The following is a 14087-nucleotide window of genomic DNA, read 5'->3' on the forward strand; positions in this document are numbered from 1 at the left end:
AAGTTGTCTTCATTATGTGCAATTTGTGTTGACAAGTAGCATGGCAAACAACAGTTATTGTTATTATTGACATTGGTTCAGGATAGTGATAATAATATTAATAATAAACTTTGTTTATAAAGTACCCTTCAAGTGAAGGAGCAGCTCAAAGTGCCTTATAAGAATAACATTATTAAAAATGGATATATACATTGTGTTTGAGTGTTCATATAAATATATACTGTATTTACATGTATATATTAGGCCTGGAAAAGTTAACACATTCATTTTTGCAATTAATGTGGCCTGTAATGTATTAAAAAATATTGTCGCATCCAGATCCAGCAATGAGGCAGACACCTCAGGCAGTGCTTTGGTCAGGGCAGTATTTTCATGTAATTATTTTTTAACTTTACAAAACAATGCAAAAAAGTTAAGTGTGTGCCTAAAGAATTATATACACATTTAGTGCCATATTTATATACTATCTTAATTTTAATTTAAAAGCTTAAAATTTTGTATTATGCAGTTCACAACGATACACCACATGTCAATATGTAGCACTGGTGTTCATTTTCTTCAGTTATTCATACTGACATAAGTGCAGGGAAATCTGAGTATAGGGGGTTAATGGCAATACCAGTGTAATGTTAAAGAAAAGTTGTGAAAGCAAAAATTGTGCACTTTTTTTTTTAATTTCATGTTTCTGTAAGAAGATCGTATCAATGTCATATCACATATGTGCTAAATAAGTTTGAGTGACACTAAAACCAAAGTAAGTCTCTAGTACATCTATATTTAACTCGCCAGTCTGCCAGGTACATTACAGTGCATATAATGACAAAATTCTACAAAATATAAGTCTATTGATTATCCCTACTGTAAGCATAAGTTTAATATGTCATTTGTGCTGTATGCAAATATATCTTATAAACCTGATTTTTACTCACATGCTGACAGATGGCCAAATTAAGTACAGAAGCTGGCACAGAGAACTGCCATGTAAGCAACATGGAGATGGACTAAGACAAATGGAAACCATGTGCAGTCAGACTGTGAGATGCTGTAACCATGTGTTATTTCTACCTGTTAAGTCAGCACAGATTTGTCCTTGTTTGGAGAGCATTGTTGCCTTGTTTGGAATTGCATGCTTGTCTGAGGGGGCCCCCAGAAGTGGAGAAACAGTAAGATGGCACCACCTGTTCCTGAGAATGCCTTCCACATCCGCACTGATGACACGGACAGACTCCACTCCTCAAGCCCTCACTCCAGGACCGGGTTTTGTCACTGGCTTCATTCATCTTTGTACTATCTGCAGTGTAAGCCGACATTAAACAAAGTTATTTCTCCTACGTGATTTCTTACCGCCGTATCACTAGGGAGGGGTGTTTTCTTTTATATTACTGTATATCTATATAGAATCGGGTTAAGTAACATGCTGCACAAAAGAACTCATTCTGAGGGAGTGAGCACCCACTAATGTACACACCTACCCATTATTCCAGTTTGCAGTATCTTTGCTAATTTATAAAAGGAATGCAACATAACCATCCAAGTAATGCACAGTGTCCGTTTTTCAGTTTTAACACAAGTTTTAATACATGCCCATTTAAGAGATGTGTATTCTTTCAATTAAATCAGTCTTTAGAAGTGCATTTAAAGTCAACAGTTGTTTTGATTGTTTAATTTTATACTTTGACACATCTCTGTCTCATATGCTATGCCAATTTGGGAAATAATACATTGGCTTTGTTTTCTTATTTCCTTTTTTTTCAGCTTGCCTTTTAGGAAGGCATTCAAATTCAGGCTGTACTTGCTCAGGTAGTATTTTGTTGAAAGTTCAGGTTTAAGGTCATTGTTTAATTTTAAACTATATCTTTATCTTTTTTAATTCATTTACAGTATGCTGATTCTTCATTTATATATATATATATATATATATATATATATATATATATACTGTATTTATATATATATATATATTACACACACAGGTATATGATGTATAACATGTACAAAACAAAATATTGTAAATAAGCAATCCATTCTTTATTAAAGTTTAGATGGATAAACGCAGAAAGTTACTTTTTCACTCTTCCCGTGTTTTAGCTGCAGCATTTTAAGTAAAAAAAACATTTGAAAAAGTAAGATAAGTCAAGACAGCCTATGCAAATAGACATTAAAGTACAGTGAATATTTGGGTACTAAACATGAAGAGCTTTAAAAATAATTCAAATAGTTTAAAACTATAGATGATACTGGTAACCAGTTCAGTTTCTTTGAAATGAGGGGAGTGATGTGTGAAATCTTTCAGTCATAGTTAAAGTTCATGTAGATGTGCTTTGTTTCAGGTGACTTTTTGGGAAGTCAAGAAAAAGATTATTACAAAATGAGTCTATTAGTAATAAATGCATAACTTGGCTCTTCAGCATTCCCCTAGGATAAAAAATATTTAAGCTATGTAATATTTCTTAAATGATCCAGTGAATGATGTCTGAAAAGCAACTAGCAGGAATTTAGTATTCAGGCAAGACAGATATACAGTACTGTACATGTATATCAACAGAATAACTGTAAAAAAGTGGAGCTCTTTGGTATTCACAAGTAATCTCAATATTTTTCATAATTGATTATCCAAACCAAAATAAAGCTCTTTATTATGATTTGATTGAAACTATTTTAAAACTCGCCTAATAAACCCATTTTTAAATCTGTGCATTAATGTAGTGTGATCAGGCAGAATACGAGTACAGGAATTGCTTCTACTCTAGGCACTAAGCCACAGGTTATTAATGACTAACTAGTGCAGTTTCTGTGTTGTGATTTGAAAATGAAAGCTTCCATAAACCATAAAGACTTTCATCTGGTGTAAAACTACCTGAAAAAAAATTGCACTTACTGTATTTTCAGAGATGTGCTATAAATGTGTATGATTAAAATTTACACATTTGTTAAAATTTTAGGTAAGTAATGTAAATTATATAAATATTTTATCCATTTTTGGCTTATTACATTGTATAATAAGTTATTGTGCAACATTGAGAGACTTACAGGGACTTTCGTAACTGTTTTGAAACTCTTAACTGTTATTACACGGTTGATTATTAAATATTTTGTAACAATGAATCATATTGTATTAACAGAATGTAATTACATGTATTAGTAAAGTGCGCAAAATACTTATTAATAGCATTTTGCAATATTATATATTTAAAAACAGAGCCCAGAAAAACTTGCAGTGGCTCAGTAGTTTTGTAAAGTGATGTAAAATGGCATCAACTGATGTACTATGGTTAACTGTCAATCATGAAAGGTCTATTGCTAATTGTTAGTAGTTCCTAAACATACAATTTTTTGCAAAAAGTACCTGATAGAGCGTTAAATTTATGTAGAAACTGTTGAAATCTTCTAGCATTTCAGTAAATTGTATTAGCATCTGCTTTGCCTTTAGGAGGTGGCTATAGGGTGTGTAAAAGGAAAATATGCAAGCTGATATAACCCCTCTCTAAGGCAATTTAAAGGAGTACATTAACAAGTAACTGAAGTTGGACAATATGTTTCACTGTCCTAAAGATGGAGGACCTTGATCATGTTTAAATGAGACTTTTTGAAATTTAAAAAATGTGTACCATACACTTTATTTGGGATAACTCAAAGAAAATAGATTTTTTATGAAAAAGTTATAATATATAGCCTAATAAGTGTTCCAAATGTCAATGAATGTGGTCCCCTGGGAGCTAAGTTGTTTCATGTGAATCAACGGACAGGTGAGCAGAGATAACAGGATTGACAATTGTAGGTTCTTTTTCCATTTTATATGAGCATACCAAAAATGATCTTGATTAATAAAAAGTTGACAAACTGAACATATGTAATGACATGTAATTAAACATCTGAAAAAAAAATCATACAACACAGTATTTATGTTGATAAGTTTTGTCATGGGAAACTGTTCCGTTTTTCCATATTTTATACGTAAACTAGGGAGAGGCCATAATTCTTTTCTATTCTAAGGCTGAGCAAAATTATTTATTTTATAGGAAAATAATGAATTGGAATTTGTTGCATATAGCATGTGATAGACATAGTCAAATGCAAATGGATATTGTTGTATTAAAATGTTATTTTTTTTAATTGTGATTTTTGCTAGTGACCAACACAAAAACCTTTAATATCAAAATTTAGAAAGTTTAGAAATCTTTCCAAAACAAATTATAAAAAAACGCAAAATAGCAAATTTTATATTAGTATTACTTACAGAAGCTTATATCATGAGTCTTTTAAGATAAAATTGCTTATGCTGCCTCATAATGGTGAAAAACACGAGTAATTTCTGAGGTTCATATTTGAACTAGACCACTGCAGAATGTTTTATACCAATCCTTTGAGACTTTGGATGATTGTTCCGTGTCGCGGCCCTGATGATCTCTTACACAAAGTTGTAGATTTATAATCAGGATTCCTTTGTAGATTGTTGCCAGATTTGTCCCTAGGTTTCTTGCTTTAGAGTAGCATCCACACAGAGAGGTGGTGGCCTCCATTACTAGTGTCCTTGTCGAAATGCTGTGTAGATGAGAACACCATGATCCGTTTTATTCTGCAGTATTTTTCATATCAATATGCAAGCTGAACTGAACTGGTCTTGAGGAAATTTTCTGTAGGTTAAACATTTTCTTTAATCATTCCTATACTCAAATTTCCTTATCTCATGACGTTGTTTTTGTTAAACATTGTACAAACCAACCTTTGAAATTTTCAGAAAAAGTGTATTTAACACGAAAACATGAGAGAAACGTTAATTTCCCACAGGATGATTCCATTAAAATATTTAAAAATAAAATATTAATATTTTTAAACATTTGATTTAGCAGGGCCTTTTTAAGTGTAAACTAGCAAAGGAGGTGGCTGATGCCATACCCACACTTTCACATTTTTTTGTTTTAAATTGTAATAGTAAATATATAACATAATACGTTTATCTTTTCAAGGAAATATGTCAGTTTTGAATTATTTGGTGTCAATGTACTCTGGGGAAAAAGGCATCCTTTGAAGTTTGTCTAACAATTTAGGAGAGGCCAGCTGATCAAATGATCCAAATGGAGCTACAGTCATGTCTGAGTAAAACAGAGGGATACCTCACTGAACGTCTGAACATTCAACATTCATTTCTCATTGTAGTTATTAAAATTACGTTGGAAAGACAAACAGCAGTATATCATTTTATGACAATGTGTTAAAATGTTGCACCTTGCTGATATACCAAAAGTTACAAGTACATTAAACAAAGTAGCTTACATATTGTTTCCATTTTTAACCAGATTAATATTATGAATAAGTACAAAGCATTAACTGCCATAATTCAAATTTATACTCTGAACGATATTACAATTAAAATATAAGTTTAGACAAATTCCCTTTCATTGTTAACTTTTTTAAAGGCTACCCAATGGAATGTAAGGCATTAAACAGTTATCTTTCACTTGTTGAGTCTTTCACAACATTTATTCTGAAAGCTGCTTTATCCAATCTTGGATCACCAGGGCCAGGGCCTATCCCTACAGCAATGGGCCCAAGGTGGAAAGTAATCTTAGACAGGACTCCACTCCATCATAAGGCACACACACACTCAACCATGTTGGGGCCAGTTTAGAGCACTAGTTAAACTAACCAGTACATCTTTGGAGATGTGGGAGGAAATCCCATGCAAACACAGCCAGAATGCTCAAACTCAACACAGTCAAGAACCAGTCATGAAAACTGAACCTAGAATGCCACGAGGCAGCAGCACTATCAATTACACAGCCATGCCAGCCCTTTCACATTACATAACCAATTAAAACATCAGTGATCATGGAAAAAGTTTTAAAATTTTACTGATGCGTGTATTCTCCCTGGCCTTAAAAAGAAACCATATGATTAAGTTTTGCATTATTATCTACAATACAAAAATATTAAGAAAATCAAAAATATATAAACTTTCAGGTTTTATTGGCAGTTACATAGTTTGCTTCTTCTGTGTGCATATGTGTATTCATAACAATATCTCTACAGTATGTGGGCTCTACAGAGCATGTTTAGGTGGTCCACAATACTTTAACACCTTTAAAAAATATTTTTTCTTTGTTTCTTAACTTTCTTAAATCGGCACCAAACAACGCTCAACATTTGCAAAACATTCCTTTATTATAAATATTTTTTTTGTATAAAAATTGGCATGCTTAGACCATTGCATTTATATGATCACAACCCAGGACTTCAACCCAGTTAGCCATTACAAGAGACAATTTCATCTCATTATGCATGTTGGACAAAGTGGGACCAGAATGAAAATTATCACAACCACAAAAAAGTACTTACAAGTATGATAACAACAAATATAGTTGACTCCATTGGCAACTTTTATTTATTTATTTATTTGTTTTTTTGCCCAAAGTCAAATGTTCTTTCTGACTGGTGTCTCAGCCTATGCTTTTTTTTTTATTATTTTATGGCTGGGTGATTTACTCTGTATGAATACAAGCAAACAAACTTAATATTATACTCTGTCTTCCGGAAAGAGCAGTTCATCTTAATGTTTCATACAATGTCTCATGCCGTTGTGCTTGTTGAATTCTTCTTATATCCTTATGTAAGTAATCCCTAATTTAATCATGAGTAGAGTTATCCTCTTCAGATCTTTCAGTTGGCGTGGTTGCTATAACTCACATATGTTGTTTTGGTAGATGATGCTGTAGGTGGAAAAAAGAATAAATATTTTAGTATAGTTGTTTCATAATATCAATTAATTTAGCAATTTAAGCAGGATAAAAAAATATTCAATATTACATTTTCTAAGTTATACAAAAATGGCATGTACAATAATTATCATATAACCTGTGAGGAAAAAACGTAAATTTGTTACAACTATAATTTGTACAATATAAACAAAATACTTTATCAGTGCTGTGTTAGTAATTACAAATGCTGCATGGGTTTAAGATGTTATGAAAGTAAAACACAAGCAAACCAACTTAAAGTGATATCTATGGACAGTTAGTTCCTCTTGAAAAGAAAGTACATTACAGAACACGCACTGTTATGCTTTTGCAGCTTGCTGTTCTGTATATAATATACTGTATATGCAAAGACTGTGACCAGTGCTAAGCAAATACCATCATTACTGACACCACTGTGTTTTTAACAGCTAGGTAGTTATTTTTACCTTTATGCAATTCATGCTAATCATGAAGCACAAAGACAAAACTGGTAATTAATTACCTGAATGATTAACCCCTTTTCCTACACAGTCTGGGCAGAAAAAGTATCTGGGTATCCCCCAATTTGTAGAGCTTTGTTATTAAAAATTGGGTTGTTTGGTGTCTGTGTGCCAGAAGGGAGCTGGGCCCAAAAGCTGTGCTATGCAAAGTCAGATTTTTTAAGTATATGGGATAAAAAAATCTAACTTGGAAAAAGTAACTGGTTTCGGATTGCTAAACGGAAGATTAGATTATTGGTATGGAGCTAACCAGGTTCGTTTCAAAATCATAGGGGGCAGATCCAGCTTCATAGTAGAGAGAGAATGCAAGTGCAATGATAGAACACTAAATCTAGCAGAGATAGGCCCTCATTAAAACCATCATGATGAAATATGGAATATTTAATACAGGGTCTGCCATTCCACAACAACTGTGTAAGAAGAGATTTAATACCCTATATTTTCAAGGATGATGAAGATGGATCAAGGAACTGATTAAATGTATGCAAAAAACAAGATTAGTTTTAATAATAGATAAACAAGAACTAAAAGATAGTAATAATTCGGATAAGCTGGACAGTGAAGGTTTTAAATATTTAAAAACACAGTTATAATTTGAACTATAAATTGACAGTATCTTGTATTGAGTTAGAGATGTCTATTCCAGGTATTTGATGTTGTTGGTTAAAGAATTAGAGAGGGAAGAGTAGCACATTGGTAAAGGTGATTCAAAGGAAGAAGGAAAGATTCAGGGAAATGTATTTTATGACATGAAATAGCTTTGTAGAACTAGAATGAGTCAAGAAAGTGAGGAAGAATTAAGTGAAAGTTAGATATCGTCAACTTATGATGATTGTTTGATGAATACTATGTAAATATATTGGCAGAGAGATAGCTAAGGATTCAAGTGAAAGATTAAGTAGAAGAATGGGCAATGGGCAGCCATTTCTGACACCTCAATGAAATTTAAGCAGAGAAAGAGCTGTAAAAAGGTATATAAATGAATACATTTATTAACATCCCATCTTGTCCAGGACATGCAATAAAAACAGCCAGCAAAATACTGACAGTTATTGGCCACAGAGCAGGTTCTTTTTAAACCAGTGTCATCAAGATGAATCAGGTTATGGATAATAGTCTGCAATTGATGTGCACAAAGTTTTCCTAATAACTTGGCATCAGCAATCATTAGGAACAAATGCATTCCAAGGGGTCTTTATTCTGTTTTGGCAGGAGGGTGATTAAAACTGTATTGATAGATACATTGATTTTAAAGAAGAATACAGCAAAATTTAACTGGAGAAAAGGGGTATGATAATTGCTTCCAAAATACAGTTAACGCTTCCACTGAAATCCCATTAGGATCTGTTCATGCACCAATATCCATGTTGTCTTAAAACTCCCCTTAACTGAGACAATTCAGGACAGTTCAAAAATGAGGCTTCTTCTTCAATCAACTTAGCAATATCCAAACTCTTTAAAAACAGATTAATGTTAAACCATGGTGATGGAGAACTATCAAACAATAGATAGCAAAAAAATCAACAAAACATTTACCGTAGATACTCGCCTATTAGTCGACCTCGCAGATAAGTTGAGTGTATTGTTTAAGCCGAAAATTATGAAATTTGTTATGACCCGCGTATAAGTCGAGGGTAAAGCTTGACAGCCTATCAAATTCTTTGAATTTCCTAATTATACCCAATGTACCTGGGCCCAGACTTTCAACATTTTAATCTTTGAAAAATTTTAGTAAGCCAAAATTAAAAGTCCAAAAATATTTTTATTCATTTAATTACAGTTAGAATATTTCAATTAAATTTGTATTCAAATCCCTCGCATATAATAAAGTGGTCCTAAGTGTCTTCTTCAAATCCTTCAAAGTCTGACTCTTGTTGGGATCAGAGCTTAAAGTAGCAGCCTGACATCCCAATTATACTGAATGTGGGATGTGGGTGGAGTTGTCTGGGTTTTGGGGGGTGGAGTTTTGGGATTAAGTGTTTGTTGACGGCGTGGTGGGGCTCTTGTGTTTTTGGTCTCTGTTAAGCTAAAACAGGCACCTTAAAAAGAAGGAGATAATGAAGTCAACCATTGAGCAGTCAAGCCTTGTGTGTCAATCCCTGCTGTAAATTAGGAGAAGGGAAGTCAGGGACAAAGTTTTACCCCAGAGCACGTTGCTCTGGCCCTGGAGCTTCACACCACTGGACACGAAGAAGTAGAAGCTCCCCTGCGTCACCCCAACCACGGTCCGGAGACAGGCAGGAAAGGTAACACTGGGGGCTCGTCCGGGATTATTCCTGCCAGCACTAGTGAGTGACACGAAGCTTGTAAAACTGAAAGAAAATTGGTGCATTCTCTCGGTGGAGTGTGTAACTAGGAAACTGTGAATGGCGACAAAACTAGGGGTAGACGCTGACCTGGAAGCAGAGTTTTCCAAAGCCACCACAATTAGCACCAACCCCTTTAGGACATCGCCCACGCAAGAGGAAACTATGTCCCACCGTTTTCCACTGGGGAAACTGGGAGAAAAGTGTCGAGGATGGGATTGTCGGACACGAACGTGAGCGCCATTGTAACCCTTTCGTACAGACGCCGTGGACCGAACTCCGAGAACATGCAGACTCAGTCGCTATAAAGCCTAAACTGTTTTGTGAAGAGTATTACTTGGCGATTCGACTGCACACCTACGGTACCAATCCGTTTATTTCGTATGTAACAAATGAAGATACTTATGACAGCGGGATCGAGACCCATTCATTGATATTGCGCTTTAAAATCCAATGCACCTTATGGTCCGAAATACTGTATGTTTCTGGTTACTGCAATCTACTGGCAGCTAATGTTATGTTTGTTATCCAAAACCTGCAAAAGCTAATGCTCAAATTCAAGTGCGGTATTTCACAGTTTAAAGAATTATTTAATGAAATTAGTGTTGCCCCGTGGATAAGTCGACTGTGTTTTTGAATGAATTTTAAGGCATAAATTTTTCAACTTATACATGAGTATCTACGGTACTTATTTCCTGGCATTAATTAGTAGAGGGGCCAGGTTTATTTTTAATTTTTGTGAGGCAAACGATTCATATGTGCTTAATTAAACAGCTAAAAGTCTACTGGGTTTCACCCCAGAAATAGAGTACAAGGCTCCTGTGTAATGAATCTCAAATTGTTTTTTATAGCAGGATGGAGTTTGACTCAAGTTAAGTTTGAGTTAATTAGAGTTTCATTCCACAAAAGGGTGCATGCTCTCCAAGTATGTAAGACAAGACTCAGGGTATTTTGGAGTCATAAACTCATTTTGATATGTTTTTCGTGGAAATCTGAATTTTAAATTATAGTTCTGCAATGGACTCGTGGGACCCAACTAAAATTTAATGGCAGTGAGTGGACGTGGGTGAGTAGACTTTATTTCTGTGTTGCCGAGAGGGTAGTCAGAGTACTGATGAACATCTGAGAAAAGTCTTGAAAAACACGTTATGTATATAAAATTATTTTACTATTATAAGTTTTTGTTATCAAATTTTTATTGATAAAGTGAAAAAGTGATAAAGAGTACAATAACAGGAAACCAACAATAGCTGATTTTTGGGCTATGTAAAACCAAAAACACATCCTCAAAAGCATATGCTATTATAATGTATCATTAATGTCATCATCAATACAGGTTCACTGTAAAATCACATATAGACAGAAAAGACACATTTGTCTGTTATACAATTGTGTCCAATTTTTTCTCCTTTTTTTTAAAAATTTCATTTTTTCCCCTTTCATTCATTCATTCATATATATATATATATATATATATTGTCAGGGATGCCAGGGAACGACCGGCCGGGAGGCCGTGAGGGACGGAAGAGGGTCAGAGCCCACCCTGGATCACGTGGGGCCGCCTTCCTGGTTGCTCTGGGGGCCACGGGTACAGGGCATGGAAGCTCCACCCTGTAGGGGCCCGTGGTCAAAGCCAGGAGGCGCACCAATGCCTTGGGGACCTGTTACCCCAGCACTTCCGCCACAACAGGAAGTGCTGGGGGGAAGACTTAGGACGGCACCCGGAGAGCTGCCGGGAGGACAGCCGGCACTTCTGCCACACTGGGGCGTGGCCAAGGGAGGAATGCCGGGAACACCTGGGGCTCATCCGGGGACTGTATAAAAGGGGCCGTCTCCATTCATTCAGTGCTAGAGTCAGGTGGAAGGAAAACAAGGCAAGAGAGGAGAGTGGAGGCGGCCCGAAGAAAGGCATTTGAGTGGCCAGGACTGTGTTGGGGTTTGTGCACTTCTGGACAGTGGGTCTTAGTTACCATATATAGTGTAAATATTTTAAATAAAATACGTGTGGTGGTGAAGAACAACATGTCCGCCTGTCTGTGTCCAGGTCGGCTACACAATATATATATATATATATATATATATATATATATATATATATATATATACTAGCAAAATACCCGCGCTGCACTGCATTAAAATTTTTATTAAGAAGAACATTAAACCTTTTTAAACCGAGGGAAAATATGCCAATATTAATTTTTTAAGGATCTCTTTGCATACCATGTTGTGAGTTCGGCCCTCCGGTTGTAACATGACCAAGCTGTGCGCTGAGCTTACTCTTGAGCATGTAACTTACAGTTGGCCATGTGAACAGTAATCTTGTCTCAAATCTCACAGCTTGGATTACTGCTGTCATAATTGGTTTGAGTTTCATGGTTTGTTTCAAGTACGACAGTTTTGTAGGACTTGTGTTGAAGAGACATTTGGCATCTGTCAAGCGTTGTAAGCACACAACCGGTTTCATCGATAAAATCACATCCAGCTTTTGAGAGTTTAAACATCAAAGTGCCCACTACTGAAATCGTCACCTGTCAATCTAAGATGTTTAAGAGGCATTGGCGGTTTCGAAAGGTGTAAAATATTTGGCCATTTCGGTACACTTGAAAGCGACAACCGAACAATTCAGCGGCAGCCATCAACTCACATGCAGAACCATAGGTGAAGGGCTTAAGCATTTCACTCTTATAGTGCTCCTGTGTAGTATAATTATCTCCTGTACCGTCATCAGTCCACACCTTTTACCTGTCCCAGTCATTCAATACATAAGACACAATGTTCCTCCAGATATCAAGAGTGAGCCTGATATGGCCGTGCAATATGTAACAAAGAGAATGGAAAAGGTAGGTGCCATCTCCGGGCATGGAAACCACTCGGTAAGTGACAGTTCTCTGATCGATAGTGATCATCTCGATAGACATGGTAATGGGGGTTGGAACGATAAAGGAAATGGGTACCTGAGCAATGTAAAGTAAGTCTAAAATACCTACACAATAACTATAATTGTAATAAACAAACAATAAAACAGCGGAGAAGCCGTGGATTAAACAAAAAGGCTGTAGTTATCAGTAGGGAGACGTGAATCCCGTGGCGAAGCAAGGAAGGGAATGTAGAGACCGGAGCGACGGACGGCCTTGTATAGGCAGGCAGCCAACATGGGAGGCGTTGGGATGGGGGGCCCAACGCCGCCTCACACGGTGACCGAGTTGCAGGCTATGGACATATATATGTACGTAAGTAGGATTCAGTTAGCATTGGGAACCCGTGTACCAAATATCTTGAAGATGGGCCCATAAGTAACAAAGACTGTTGAAAAGTTCAATATGGGGGCCGACAGTGGCATCATACCACCGAAACAAGTACATACATTGGTTTTGGTAAGTTCAGGGAAGCCGCCTACCAAATGTCGAGTAGATGGGGCCATAAATAAGAAAGTTCAACATGGCGGACGTTGTTGACCGTTATGACCATTACGCATAGAATTTCGTAATAAAACCTGCTTAACTTTTGTAAGTAAGCTGTAAGGAATGAGCCTGCCAAATTTCAGCCTTCTACCTACACGGGAAGTTGGAGAATTAGTGATGTTGGAAAGTTCAATATGGCGGCTGACAGTGGCGTCATACCACCGAAATAAGTACGTACATTGCTTCTGGTTAGCTCAGGGAAGCTATCTACCAAATTTCATGAAGATGGGGCCGTAAATAAGAAAGTTCAACATGGCGGACGTTGTTGACCGTTATGACCGTTACGCATAGAATTTCAAAATGAAACCTGCTTAACTGTTGTAAGTAAGCTGTAAGGAACGAGCCTGCCAAATTTCAGCCTTCTACCTACACGGGAAGTTGGAGAATTAGTGACGTTGGAAAGTTCAATATGGCGGCCGACAGTGGTGTCATACCAACGAAATAAGTGCGGATATCGGTTTCCATTAAAAGTTCAAAATGGCGGCTGACAGTGGCATCATACCACCGAAATAAGTACACAATTTCAGCCTTCTACCTACACGGGAAATTGGAGAATTAGTGACGTTTGGAAAATTCAATATGGCGGCTGACAGTGGCGTCATACCACTGAAATAAGTACGTACATCGGTTTTGGTTAGCGCAGGGAAGCCACTTACCAAATTTCGTGAAGATGGTGACATAAATAAGAAAGTTCAACATAGCGGACGTTGTCAACCGTTATGACCGTTACGTGTAGAATTTCGAAATGTAACCTGCTTAATTTTTGTAAGTAAGCTGTAAGGAATAAGCCTGCCAAATTTCAGCCTTCTACCTACATGGGAAGTTGGAGAATTAGTGATGAGTCAGTGAGTGACTGAGTGAGTCAGTCAGTCAGTCAGTCAGTGAGGGCTTTGCCTTTTATATATATATATATATATATATATATATATATATATAATACTGTGCTCACACATACATACTGTATATGTATTGATTATTTGCGTGTGTTCAGGATCAGTGAATGTTTAGCAGCACTGCATTCGGCTTGCATCTTACATCATGTGCGTGTATATATAATGCGTATTTTAAATGCTTGCCTTAACGGCA

At 36.2% G+C, this 14087-nt stretch overlaps 1 protein-coding gene across 4 annotated transcripts in view; it reads right to left on the minus strand.

Moving 5' to 3' along the window:
- Positions 1 to 5894: 5894 nt before the first annotated feature.
- LOC120533985 (metabotropic glutamate receptor 8) overlaps positions 5895 to 14087 on the minus strand; it is a 1059754-nt gene continuing 1051561 nt past the window's right edge. For 3 of the 4 annotated variants that reach the window (XM_039761168.1, XM_039761170.1, XM_039761169.1), the window contains exon 12: positions 5895 to 6707. In XM_039761168.1, the coding sequence (XP_039617102.1) occupies positions 6658 to 6707 (50 nt within the window). In that variant the 3' untranslated portion in view covers positions 5895 to 6657. The remainder of the gene's footprint in view (positions 6708 to 14087) is intronic. The other variant, XM_039761171.1, reaches the window with a different exon arrangement.

This window comes from Polypterus senegalus, chromosome 8 (genome assembly GCF_016835505.1).
Source record: "Polypterus senegalus isolate Bchr_013 chromosome 8, ASM1683550v1, whole genome shotgun sequence".
In the NCBI taxonomy this organism is placed as follows: domain Eukaryota; kingdom Metazoa; phylum Chordata; class Cladistia; order Polypteriformes; family Polypteridae; genus Polypterus; species Polypterus senegalus.